At 37.3% G+C, this 14,292-nt stretch overlaps 1 protein-coding gene across 1 annotated transcript in view; it reads right to left on the reverse strand.

The window, feature by feature from the left end:
• Positions 1 to 3,858: 3,858 nt before the first annotated feature.
• PPAT (phosphoribosyl pyrophosphate amidotransferase) overlaps positions 3,859 to 14,292 on the reverse strand; it is a 38,188-nt gene continuing 27,754 nt past the window's right edge. The window contains exons 4-11 of the mRNA XM_060655738.3: positions 14,141 to 14,253; positions 13,885 to 14,030; positions 13,366 to 13,438; positions 12,178 to 12,329; positions 11,659 to 11,786; positions 9,816 to 10,037; positions 8,486 to 8,606; positions 3,859 to 7,227 (exon numbers count right to left, since the gene is read on the reverse strand). Of these exons, the coding sequence (XP_060511721.1) occupies positions 7,031 to 7,227; positions 8,486 to 8,606; positions 9,816 to 10,037; positions 11,659 to 11,786; positions 12,178 to 12,329; positions 13,366 to 13,438; positions 13,885 to 14,030; positions 14,141 to 14,253 (1,152 nt within the window). The 3' untranslated portion in view covers positions 3,859 to 7,030. The remainder of the gene's footprint in view (positions 7,228 to 8,485; positions 8,607 to 9,815; positions 10,038 to 11,658; positions 11,787 to 12,177; positions 12,330 to 13,365; positions 13,439 to 13,884; positions 14,031 to 14,140; positions 14,254 to 14,292) is intronic.

The following is a 14,292-nucleotide window of genomic DNA, read 5'->3' on the forward strand; positions in this document are numbered from 1 at the left end:
AGCCCTGTCAGTGGGCCACTGCTCCCCCCACCCCCTTCCTCATACCTGGTCCTGTAATCTCCAGCTACGATGAGACCCTAGTAAATCTTCTGAATATACCAAGCCCTTATCAAATTTCCACACCTGTGTTTTGGCTAGGTCTCAGGCTGAAATACCCTTTCTTCTCCCTGTGCCTGTTTGTTGCACATTTACCCCTCTTAAGAAAACACAGCTTAAACATCACCTTCTTGATGCCTTTCTTCAAGCCTTGTATTGGAATTTACCTATCCTCCCCCACCATCCCATGAACACAGCATACTGTTGGGAGGAACACTCTGCCATGGGCCTGAATGTCCTTGCAAATTCTTGCTGGGCATGCCAAAAATACAAGGTATTGATTGCTTTTTATCCAGGTCATTTTTCAGGGTTGTTTGGGGTGACGGATCTTCAAAGCTGAGGTAATGCTTTCCCAAAGAGCAGGCTTGCTTCCATTTCCTATAAAAGCGAATCTCCCAAACTTAGTATCCTTTCCTGTAACACAACCTACTGCGTGCACAGACATCCATCTCTGTCTGACTCCATCACCCCAGTGGGACTTGGGAGGCAGGGGGAACTGATAAATGAAGCTCTGGCCACTGCTTTTGCCTTGAATAATAAATTTCTCTTTGACCCAGGAATCTCATGTCTGCTGCCACAAAACAAAACTGTAACAGGCTAGCATATTAGCTTTTCCCTAGGGTAAAAGCCTTTGGACCCTTCCCAAGTGGGGTCTTGTATTTCTCACAGAAGCTAGCAACAGCTGCATTAAGTAGGCTCCATGCCCAAGGAACCCAATGCAGTGTTTAAACTCACAACCCTGAGATCGACTCGAGCTGAGATCAAAACTTTGATGCTTAACTGAGCTAAGCCATTCATGCACCCCAACTACATTATTTCTAAGTTTGACTTCTTATACTAGTTAACTACCTTGAAAACAGAGTTTCAGGGTTTTTTTTGTTGTTGTTGTTGTTGTTTGTTTTTAAGTAGATCTCACGCCCAACACAGAGCCCAGCATGGGGCTTTAAGTCACAACACTGATATCAAGAGTCAGATGCTTAACTGACTGAGCCACCCAGCTGCCCCAAGTTTCATGTCTTAGACACCTGTTTCCCCAACTACCTTTTTACTCTTCTCCTGTCCACTATATCAAATGTCTACTCTAGAACCTTGCTGATCCTTTGCACATTTGTTGCTATATTCTAATTTCACTTCTCTTCACCTAATCCCCCATTTATCTCAGTTGTCAATGTCATTTCTTAAAAAAATAATAATTTCAAAAGCGATTTTGACTATCCTTGACCCTACCTTCAATGTGTGGGGTTTCCATCCGCCACACAATTAACTCAGAACATCCAGCTGGAAGAAATGCAGAAGACAAGGTACGTGGAAGGGAGCAAGGAGCTATCATGTTCTCCAGGCATACCACTCACCTCATCTCCATGTCGCCAAGAATGAAGCTCTCCAAACCTCATCCTTCTGGGTTTTTATAAAGGCTTAATTATGAAGGCATAATTGATTAAATCATTGGCCATTACCTATTGATTTAACCTGTAGCCTCCTCCTCTTCCTGAGAGTCAGGGCAATGGGAATGAATGGTCAACCCTCTAATCATGTATTTAGTTCCCCTGGCAACTATCCCCTATGAGATACGTTCAGAAAGTCACCTCATTAACATCAAATCAGGTGTGTTTGAAAGGAGTTTGTTATGAATACCAAGACACCTTTATTAGAGACAAACCAAAAACACTTTTAACTTTAGAGAATAGCTGGTTTCCTGAGGAGAGGTGGGTAGGTGGGGGTGAAATAGATGAAAAGGATTAAGAGTACACTTATCTTGAGCACGGAGTACTACACAGAACTGCCGAATCACTATATTGTATACCTGAAACTAGTACAGCACTATTAACTACACTGGAATTAAAAAAAAAAAATTTTAGATGTTTATTTATTGTTGAGACAGAACATGAGTGGGGGAAGGGTGGGGAGAGAGAGAGAAAGGAGAGAAAAAGAGAATCTTAAGCAGGCTCCTAGCTCTGAGCTGTCAGCACAGAGCCTGAAGCAGGGCTCAAACTCATGGACCTCGAGATCATGACCTGAGTCCAAGTCGGAGGCCTAACCGACTAAGCCACCCAGGCACCGCTACACTGGAATTTTCAAAAAAGACACTTAATTGCTCTTATCACTTAGGAAATCCTAAGGGCTTTAGGATATCTGTGCTAGAAATAGGACAAAGACCAAATATACATTATGAATCACGTTGTCCTACTACCCTGAAGACAAGCTCCCTGTTGTCTGCTTTGTAGCATCACAACTGGGAGAACAGTGATTTACTCTTAACGGTGCTCAGCTGCCAAGTTGAAGGCGGAGAAAATTAGTGGTTGGGTTCATTCAGGCTTGTTTTGTCAGGTGGCTAGGAAAGAATGGATGGATGAGGGAGGTCATGCTGTTTGCAAAAGGAGTCTATTAAAGTTCTGTAAAGGAACAGAAATAACATTTTATACACACACACACACACACACACACACACACACACACACACACCATATAAAATATATATAAAAAATACACATTTGAAAAACAGACACACAGAGATAGATACATGTATTTTAGTTTTTTTTAAAGTTTATTTTTGAGAGAGAGCACACAAGTGGGGTAGGGGCAGAAAGAGAGAGAATCCCAAGCAGGCTCTGCATTATCAGTGTGGCACTGACATGGGGCTTGAACTCACAAACTGTGAGATCATGACCTGAGCTGGAGTCACAGGCTCAACCAACTGAACCACCCAGGTGCCCCAATAGATATATTTTAATAAACTGCCCCACACAATTGGAGAGATGACAAATTAGAAATCTGTAGAGCAGGCCAACAGGCTGGCAACTCTAGCAGGGTGTCTATGGCAATTTTAAAAACTCTATCTTCAAGAAATTTCCATCTTTGTTCTTAAGGCCTTCAACCGACTGGATGAGGGCCATTCACATTATGGAGAGTAATCTGTTTTACTCAAAGTCTACAGATTTAAATGTTAATCACATCTAAAAAATACCTTCACCACATCCAGACTGGTGTTTGAACAAACACCTAGACACCAAAGCCTAGCCAAATTAACACAAAATCATCATATCGAAGATATCCATCAGTATGTCAATAGTGAAGTCAAACAAGTAATTTTCAGTGAAGCAAATTCAGAGATTGAGGAAGAGTACAGGGCCCTCCTGTGTGGGCCTCCTTTGTGCAGTGGTTTTCCATTTTGTCACAGTGCAAGGAGTTCAGTGTTATGGTAGATCCTGAGAACTTCCAAAAAGGTTAAAAGCATCAGCTCCTGCCATCCAACTCCTAGCTACTTAAGAAGAAAATTTATGCACGCGTGTGCACACACACACAAATTTACATTGCATACTATAGCTTAGTCTAAAATGTCTAAGCAGCATGCAGTTTTTTCTGAGAGGCTTGGATATTTATTTTGACTTGGTTAAGAAACAAGAAGGCAATTTCCCTTAGGAGTTGACCAGGCTCTATCTGAAACTCGAAGAAGGCATGAGATTCAGGTGATGCCCTTGGGCAAGATTTTCAGAGGCAATAACATATATGCATATATTATTTTATTTTTTGTCTTTTAGAGGTGGGACTTAGTATGTTTATTTTAAAATAGGCAGTATTTTAGAGCAGTTAATTTAGGTTCACAGCAAAATTGAGCAGAAGGACACAGTTCCCACAAACCCCCTGCCCTCCAATATGCTCTGCATATTGCAGAGCCTCCCCCATTATGAACATCCCCAAGCAGAGCAGTACATTTGTTTCAACTGATAAGCCTACAATGACACATCAGTATCACCCAAAGTCTATAATTTACATCAGGGTTTATTCTGGTGTTGTACATTCTATGGGTTTGAACAAATATATAATGAGATATATTCACCATTATAATATCACACAGAGTGGTTTCATGGTACTAAAAATTCTCTGTGCTCCTTCTATTTATCCCTTCCTCCCCACTAACTCCTGGCAATCACTGATGGCTTGTTTTTTTTCCATCTTAGACAATGTGCTTGCATAAGCAGGGGATAGAGGGAGAGGGAGAGGGAGAGGGAGGGAAGGATGGAGGGGTGCGGGGGGGGAAAAGGGGGGGGGAGGAGAGAGAGAACCCTAAGCAGGCCCCACACTTAGCGTGGAGTCCAATGTGGGTCTGGATCCCACAATCATGAACTGAGCCATAGTTTTGCCTTTTCCAGAATGGCATAAAGTTTGACTCACACGGTATACAGCTTTGACAGACTGCCTTCTTTCACTTGGTAATATGCATTTAAGTTCCATATCTTTTCATGGCCCGACAGCGCATTTCTTTTTAGGACTGAATAAAGTTCTATTGTCTGAATATACAATTTATTAATTTACCTAAATTTGACTGAAAAAAAAAACAACACAACTCCCCCAACACACACATACATTTTGGAAATCTAAGCCACCTCTTCTGTGACACTCCCCATTCTCACTGGTATTTCCACAAAACTTTCCACTATTCTAGTGCTTACTCAGCATTACGTTTCTAATAACTTTATTTCTCCTTCCTACTCAGCCAGGACTTTTGCCTGGTTCATAAGCACTGGTCTATTTATTGAAATGCCTGGATCAGAGAAATAAGATCTGACTAGCTGGTGCCAAGAATGGAGCCTGGATGTGACTGTTAACTGCGCTACTCATCATAATGCACTAACCAAAGGTCATTATTAAAAAAAAAAGCACACACATACTTAAACACACTTATTACATATATTTATCACCAATACATCACAATGAAGTCACAAAAAAGTAGGCTTAGTTTAATTCACAACAATATAGATCCTGTGAAAACACATTTTTTCATCTTCTTTGTAATTTTCAGCACTCTGCTATTTAAAACAGTTAAACAACATTTGAGATTAAATGTAAAAAACTGTAATTGAATTCAGACTTCAGAAACTTGTGAAATAAAAGGCCATGATGGAGAAACATTAAGAAATTTGTAGAATAACCAAACTCTCACAGTCCCATATTCCTTTATAAAAGCATCTCAATAAGACAAAATAAAAACAATGAGAGACAAAAACTATGGAAAACACGAAAGTCAAATCAGAGATTTTGGTTTAGTACTTTCCCTGAGTCTCTTGTTTTTAAAAATCAAATGTAAGTAAGGCCAATTCAAAATTGACCCACAGGTCTTGCCTCCTCCATGCTGATATGAGGAATACATTTAAGACAAGAGGCTATACACTCAAGTGGTCCCAGGGCTTTATTCAAATGTCAATTTGCTTGTGTCATTGCCACAGTATTATCTAACCCACTGATGCCTGCTGCACATGGGCTTAAATAGCTGTCAAGATTTTATCTTGGCCTGCCATAATATATATATGTGAGACTATATACCAAATGAAGACAGAAGATTTCAGTTATTAATAAATATTAAATTCCTAAATGGATTTGGACACTATATACATCAAATTAAGGTAACTTAATAACACAGAAACAAACACTTTTATGTTTGAAAAAAATCTTACATAAACAGGAGTTGAGGGCAAGGCATCTTAAAATTTTAAATCTCAGATGTTACAGGAAAACACTTCAAAAAAACTGTATTTGTTAGATCCCAATAAAACAAAGTGGAAAAAAAGTGATAAGGTGATGCTTAGAATCAGACAGGCATGCTAATTCCAAAATAGTTGTCACCTTGATCTTAAACAAAATTGGCCCCTACAGGGTTTGTATTTGATCATTTAATTGCAATGATATATCTATATTTGTACATATATATGTATATATGTTTGCAAATGATCAAGCACTTTATTAAAAGAACATATAATTAATAAGAATGAAAGGGTTGTTAGAACCTAAAAATTTATTTTTTACTTCAAATGTACTAGGTTACTTGCTGGGTTTATACTATAAGGGCACTAAGCAGTATCATACTTCTTAGATCATACTTCATAGTCAAATGTAGAAAAACACCTTCCACAGACATGTTTTTACAATCATCCTTAGGACATCTCAAAGACAGGTGGCAAAGCACTGCTAAACTGTATGTCTCCCTTCATCATAATGAAATCTCAATTTCAGAATAACAGCCAACGTTTCAAAAGCTAATAATCATGCACTATCTTAAAACTGAGGGGTGAAAGGATGGCTCTAACCACCACAAAAAGTATGACACTTTTTCACATCCCTATTAATTAATTTACTAAGTACCCCGCTGCACAGGCGGGAAAAGTGAGGCACAAAGAGGCATGTATTTATTGTTGTTGATGTTTCAAGATTTGTCTAAAGTTAGACAGGGAAGATAAGGTCAAAACCACACTGAGAACTCTAGAGGCTTGACACTTTGATATAATGGATTCAAGGTTTGAGTGAAATGTTATATTTAACTCATGTCTTGTTTGCATCACACCATCTTAGTCTATTTAAAGCATGGACCTGGGAAATGCCACTTACTACCTACTTTCTCTGACCAGGTGAAAAAGGCTAGCCAATGCTTGTGTGTAAACAAACAAACAAACACCACAAAAAACAGTGTTGTTGCATTATATGCAATTAGCAAGGTTCAATTATGAAAATATTCCACAACCGAATTGCAATAACTCAAGAAACATTCCACAAAATTTTCTAAGAATCTGTGGGAAGGTATAGTGCCTGGCCATCCCTACTAAAACAGAAATTTATCTATTCATTGCATTATTGTTGCTGATCTGAACTTAAATGTGTATGATCTCATAACTGGTAGCCTCAAAGTACTAAACTACTAAACAAAACAAAGGATCATCCAAACTCCTAGATGACACCAAAATATTTATCTAGGATCATTAAGGAAAGCATAGCACTTTGGTACTCTTTTCAGAAAAGAAATCTCAAAACATATAAAGGAAATCATAAGCATACAGCATTTTACATTGACCAAGGGAGTAACAGTTAAATGGATAAGGTATAACCACCACTATAACTTCTTGACCAACTTTGTATTTTGAAACATCAGGTCTGCCCCTATCAACTACCATTCCAACTCCACAGGGTATTTTCCAGTGAGACATGCTGTACAATGACCATTCTTTTCAAAGCATTCCAGACCATTCCCATTTTCTTGAATCATAATATCCTGCTTTTCCACTTTCTGTTTTTTAAACTTTATCCCTTCTTGTACAGATGAAACTAGTCCTCCCACTGACAGATATACAACACTGTTTGCTCCTACAGAGGGAAAGAGGGGAAAAGGAAAAGGTCATGATGCTTCCTTTGGAAAGAAAGATCTGCCTCACAAGACAACAGTCACAAACAGGAAAACTTAAGCCAGCATAAAAATTTCTCTTTCATATTCTTAAAAAAAAAAAAAAAAAAAAAAGCAGGGGTGGAGGAGGGGAGAGGGAATAAGCAATAAAATTCTGGGCCTTTATAATTTTTTAAAATTTGAAATTGGAATTTAAACTGCTATTTAAAATAGCACTGGAGGCTTCAAATCTAGAATGGGTTCAGAAAGTCTCTTTAGTAATTTTCTTGATTATGAAAAACAGACTTTGAAGTCAGGAAAATCTGGGTTCAAATTTAAGCTCAAGGTCACTTACTTTTCCTAAGTCTTTTCATTTATAAGGGAAACATGGCCTAACTATACGGTATCTGTGGTATTATTAAAATAATACAGATATGTTCCGGGCAAAAAGTGAGTGTTCACAATAAGGTACCAATTGGATGATATTCAAAGTATTTAACTGGTAAGGTACAGGCATGTCAAAACCAGCCATCTAGACAACCAGTGCGGAGGTACCAAGGCACATTGGCTAAACATCTGCTGTGATATTAAAACAGTTTATCTCACCTAATTTGAAAAGCAAATGTCTTGGGGTGCCTGGGCAGCTCAGCTGGTTAAGATCTGACTCTTGATTTCAGCCCAGGTCACTGACAATGGGGAGTCTGCCTGGGATTCTCTCTCTCTCCCCCTCCCCTGCTTGCTCGCTCTCTCAAAAATAAATAAATAAACTTTAATTAAAAAAAAAAGAAAGAAAAAACAGAAAAGCAACTGTCTTATCCAGGATAATAATGAGGTCTGCTGACCTCATTATTAAAGATAACCCTACATTAGCTTTTCACTTTTTGATTTGTACCCACATCTAAAGTATTCTATTATAATCTGTGGTAAAATTGTTTTTGTTTTTCTTCAGATCTGATCTTTGGGAGGCTTTAACTGATATGCCTGCAGTTCCCTCTACCTAGAAAGCCTTTCTTCCTTTTTACCTGATCTCACCTTGGCCTAGGTCTCCAATATAGCACTTACCATGGTGTGTATACACACCAGGCACTCTATTCAGAATACTATTCAATATCTGCTTAACATGTTATAAAATTATCTATTTTTAACAAATGCTGGACATTGTTTTTATTACAAGTATAAAGACTGACAGGCTTTGGATTTTCTCTGTTAAAAAAAAATGTTTAGAGAAATTTTAATACCTACCCAGATATTTTGCAAGATGTTCAAATTCAGGTTTATTGGCAATAAGCTCTTCTTTTGTTGGTATGTTTATTCCCATAAAGCATGGGTATCTAATTGGCGGTGAAGCTACTCGAATGTGTACCTTGGAAAGAAATCATTTCACATATTATTCTAACATTTATAACCCTTCTGGAGCAGCCCTGCTCTAAACTCCAAAGCATCTGGACAAAGATTTCAAAATGTCAGCCACTTGTAAAAGATTCTTTTTACTGAGTTGCCTATTGTTTCCTTTTACCATCTATCAGTGAGAACATTTCTTTCTTCTATTTCCCATTTAATGACTTTATATTCCTAGGACCACCTTAATTTTCTCTTGAATGCCACTTTTTCCTACCTCTTATTTTACCATTTCAGAAAGCAAAAAATGGTCTACAGGATATAACAAAAACCTTAACTACTATTAAGAGCTTTTTTCCTCTATTATTACTTTTCTGCCTTTTGTAAGGTACATTTACATGGCCATAATTGGCATCCACAATTATTTTACCTTTCTTATAAAGCAAAGATTTTCCCATATTACGTAGTCTTCATAATTACAGTTTTTAGTGGCTACAACATATTTCATCATACTTAGGTAGATACATTTCCTACTGGTAGATACATAAGCTGTTGTGTATTCTTTTTCACTACCGTAACAAATGGTGAATTTACTTTACACCTCTTTGTTTTTAATTACAAAATTTTCAAGGAATTCTGAAGAGATTATCATAATTCTAACAGCCATAAAAAAGCTGGAAAATCATAATCACAATTATTTTCAAAGCTTTCTAGAGAGACTGCCACTGCTTTCCATGCCACTTTCTCCTACAAGAGATTTTATTATTGAATCCACTCAACTATTAGTTGTAAACGACACCTCACTTCTGTATTTTGAATTACTAAGATATTTAGAGTTAGAATAAGCTTTGAGATTTAAAAATATAACCCAATGTGGCAAATCTATTACAGTAGGATTTGTTCTACATCTTCAAAAAGAGAAGTACTCTAAAAATTAAACAAACATTTTATTGTGTGGCTTTTGTGAGTTTTTAAAATTAACCTTATAAAAATTTTAATCTTTTATATTGAGGTTTTTAGTCTATTAAGGATTATAGTTAGTATGCAGTTTAAGAGTGGCTATTAATATGTTTTCCAAGTTGCTGCATAGTTATTCCTAAACCAACTCATTTGAAAGATGACAATTTATTTTATTGAACTATCCATTTTCATTCGCTGTACTAAATTGCAATTTTTATGCCAGTATTGTACTATTAATTATCAGTACTTTAGGGTATGTTTTAATAATACTTACCTCTTTCGCACCAGATTCTTTGAGCAATTTGATTATAGGTGAGATGGTATTGCCTCTCACAATTGAATCATCTACAAGAACGATTCTTTTGCCTTTAAAGTTGTCCGACAATACTCCAAATTTTTTTGCAACACCAAGTTGTCTCAACCGCATGTTTGGCTGAATAAATGTTCTTCCTACATACCGGTTTTTACATAGCACCTCCACATATGGAAGCCCACACTGACAAGAAATAAAAGGACAATGAACAGCAACATATAGAGAACTCTAGATTCTTATTTTCTCTAGGTCATTCTTCCATTATAATACGTATGAAAGCATTTGAAATTGCTATTCTGAACTCTCCATCAATAGATTACAATTTTTCTTCACTATTTAAATTGTAGGGGAAAAAAGGCAAAAAGTAAACTCGTTCAAAGTAATATACTCATTGGGAAAACCAATTGATTTTGTCAGAAGTTGTAATGTTTCTCTCTTAAACAAATATTACTTCCCTGTCTTGGAAAGGAACAGTAAGTGTGTGCAGACAGGACAATAAATCACTGACAAAAAAATTCACAGCAATTAAAAACTATCAGCAAGAAATGAATTAAAACTAGTATGTAGGAGTACCTGGGTGGCTTAGTCGGTTAGGCATCTGAGTCCTGATTTTGGCTCAAAATCATGATCTCAAAGTTTGCTGTAAGCACAGAGCCCATGTGGGATTTCTCTCTCTTTCCCCCCGCCCCCCCCCAGCTTGTGCTCTTTCTCTCTCCCAAAAAGTAAATAAACATTAAAAAAATAAACAACAAAACCCAGTATGCAAAGAATGCTTTTTGAGGGACAGGAGGTGATTTATCCATCTTTCAAGGTAATACTAATCTAAAATATGTGCATATTGGGGCACCTGGGTGGCTCACTCGGTTAAGTGTCCGACTTCGGCTCAGGTCGTATCTCACGGTTCGTGGGTTCGAGCCCCATGTCAGGCTCTGTGCTGACAGCTCAAGAGCCTGGAGCCTGCTTTGGATTCTGTGTCTCCTTCACTCTCTGCTCCTCCCCCATTTGCACTCTCTCTCTCTCTCTCTCGCTCTCTCTCTCAAAAAAATAAACATTAAAAAAAAATTTAAAAAAATAAAATAAAATGTGCGCATATCATTTCTTTTGAAAACATAAAACTTTCAACATAGTGAATGCAGATGAGGACACCCCAGGATCACCATAGTCATATAAATCTGGTTATGGAAAATGAAATTAAGCACAGTACTAAAAACATTACACAAAATGAACATAAACAGCTTTGTGATCACCCATACTAAATAGAGAACAAATAAACCAGTGGTTTGTGAGGGAGGGTGCTTCAAGAAATAAGTTTTAGTAATAAGGAAATATTACCACCAAATTCTATAGGTATTCATGATGTTATCTTTTTTTTTTAAGTTTATTTATTTATTTTGAAAGAGAGCACAAGCAGGGGAGGGGAAGAGAGAGAGGGAGAGACAAAATCCCAAGCAGACTCCACGCCATCAGCACAGAGCCTGATGTGGGGCTCAAACTCATGAACCATGATGAGATCATGACCTGAGCCAAAATCAAGAGTCAGACACTTAACCAACTATGCCACCCGAGTGCCCCAATGATGTTGTCTTTTTAAGTGAAGTGGATCATTCTGCTCATCTTTAGGTGAATCTTGGGGTGGATTCCACTAAAACAGTGCCATTGAATGAAAAGGTTGGAAAATAACTCTTGTTGTAAAGGATCCAACATTTTCCTTTTCCTTGTAATATACTGGTAAGTTTCTCTTTATATACAAGGGTTTCTGATTTCAGTGCTATAAGAGCATTTCACTGCATGTCAAGAGAAATACCTTTCCTGCATAACCAAGAGCAGCGGGTGTAGCAGATTCCGGAACAGTGCTAACCAAATCTGCATCCACTGGTGCCTCAATTGCCAGCTGCTGACCACAACGGTATCTTACTGTGTAAACCATTTGGTCTGGAATGTTTGAAAAAAAAATAGATTATTTTTATTTAGCATTTCATTATTATTCTAAGAAAACTAGCTTGTTAGAGCTCTATATATGGAGTACAAAAAGTAAAGCATATAAAACAACTAAAGCAGAAAATATAAACTGGGGAATTCACTATTTAAAAAAAATTTGGCCTTATTACATATCTGAAAATCATAATCCTTACTCCTAAAAGGAAAACATGGTCCAGCATGAAAGGGAAAAATAGTGATATTATGACTTGTAGGTTCAGTCTCATATCCACAGCATCTAAAAATGTGCCTCCAAAGAGCCAGGTAAGCCTTTGAACCAAGAACTGCCATGTTTCAGTGAGATAAATAAGAAACTTAAGTAAAAAGTTAAAGATATTTTATTTACCTTCAAATATACTATCTGGTCTTGCAAAATAAACATATTCAAAGATACAAAATGCCATCGGGTTTCCTTCAGACCTTGGTATAATATCAAGAGTTTGGACACTACGTTTGGTTATTTCCACAATTTCTCCAGGCAAGACTTCACGGTAATATCTTGGGAAACAATGTTAAAGAAAGAAGACTTTAAATAAACCAGTCCTTAAGACTGATAATAACATCTATTGTAAAGTACACAAAGAGTCCCTTCCCTTATAAAGGAAAAGTGGTTCAGTTTAATACAGAGATGGCTTAAGGGGCGCCTGGGTGGCTTGGTCGGTTAAGCGTCCGACTTCGGCTCAGGTCATGATCTCACGGTCCGTGAGTTCGAGCCCCGCGTCGGGCTCTGTGCTGATAGCTCGGAGCCTGGAGCCTGTTTCAGATTCTGTGTCTCCCTCTCTCTCTGCCCCTCCCCTGTTCATGCTCTGTCTCTCTCTGTCTCAAAAATAAAAAAAAAAACAAAAAAAAAAACAAAAAAAAAAACGTTAATATAGAGATGGCTTAAAAAATAAAAAATTAATATTCTTCCAGCAGTAAATCTAATACTTGTATCTTGTGGTGCCTGGGTGGCACAGTCACTTAAGTGTCTGACTCTTGATCTCAGCTCAGGTCATGATCTCACATTTCATGAGTTTGAGCCCTGCATCAAGCTCTGAGCTGATGGTGCAGCACCTGCTTAGAGTTCTGTCTCTCCTTCTTGCTATACTCCCCCTGCTCTCTCAAAATAAAAAAAAGTAATAATAAAAAAATAAAATAAATTAAAAAAATTTAATACTTCTATCTTATCCCTAAATTCTAATTTTTATTTTAAAAAATAAAAGCCATAAATTTTACTCAGTTTTTGAAGAACAGAGGTTAAAGAGAACATTTTTATCCTGGCTTAAATTTTTCGATCATAACTATTCCTTGTTGAGGAGATTCTTCCTTTCTAAAATAAGTCTCATAGTATTTTGAAAGCAAGATGCCAGTTTCAAAATTAGAAGGTATTACTGGAATATTAAAGTCAGTGCCAGTGCTGAGTAAAATGTACAAAAGAAACCGCATTCATTTATATATAGGTCTTCTAGCAGCCATCAGAAAGAAAACTTTCACGTAACAAAAAACTTTTTACTGATGTGGAAAAAGTGAATATGCTGAGTGAAACAAAACTTACCTTGCGCCAATTGATAAAAAACTACAAGATTCTGAAGACACCACCCATCCTTCTGTTTCTGAAGCTTTTTTCTCTGTAAATCACAAGACAATTCAGTTAATGGATTCAAGAAATTTTACAAGAGGCTACCTATTTCAAGAGAACAGTTAAACACCAAATAGATAAATAAGCATCTGACTATGGCTCAGGTCATGCTCTCAGGCTCATGAGTTCAAGCTCCACGCTGGACTCTGTGATGACAGCTCAGAGCCTGGAGCCTGCTTCAGATTCTGTGTGTGTCTCTCTCTTTCTGCTCTCCCCTCTCTCCCGCTCATGCTGTGTCTCCCTCTCTCTCAAGAATAAATAAACATTAAAAAATAAAAATAAAAAAAAAACGAAGTAGTACATCATTTTTTTTCTTTTTATCTAGTTCCTTCTCATTCATAAGCTTCCTATACCTAAAGATTTGAGGGTGTACCAACAGTAGGACAAGAACTTGGAAAAGCATTATGAAATTGTATTTCTTCTGAAGTGCATTACCTTTATCATTTATATCAGATACAGGAATAAGACGTCCAATGCATAGAGGGCGATTTCCATAAGGATCTCGTACGGCATAAATAACATCTCTGTGCATTATAAGCAGGGAATATGCTGTAGGTGCTTCCTTCATTAAGTTTTTAATCCTGGAATTAATTAAATAATTGAATAATTTCAGTTATAAACACAAGACATAAGCTCTGCAACACAGAGCTCTCGTAGCAGAGCTGTGAGCTTAGCCTAGTTTTACAATTACCTTGCTACCCAGTCTGGGGTGCCATCTTGTTCCTGAGGAGGTGTATATGCCAGTAACTGGGTAATCATTTCACTATCAGAACTTGTTGACAAACCAATACCATGCCGCAGAAGCTATTTAGAATGGAGAAAAGTGTAATCATTAGAGGGGAA

This window comes from Panthera onca, chromosome B1 (genome assembly GCF_046562875.1).
Source record: "Panthera onca isolate mPanOnc1 chromosome B1, mPanOnc1 haplotype 2, whole genome shotgun sequence".
NCBI classification, from domain to species: Eukaryota; Metazoa; Chordata; class Mammalia; order Carnivora; family Felidae; genus Panthera; species Panthera onca.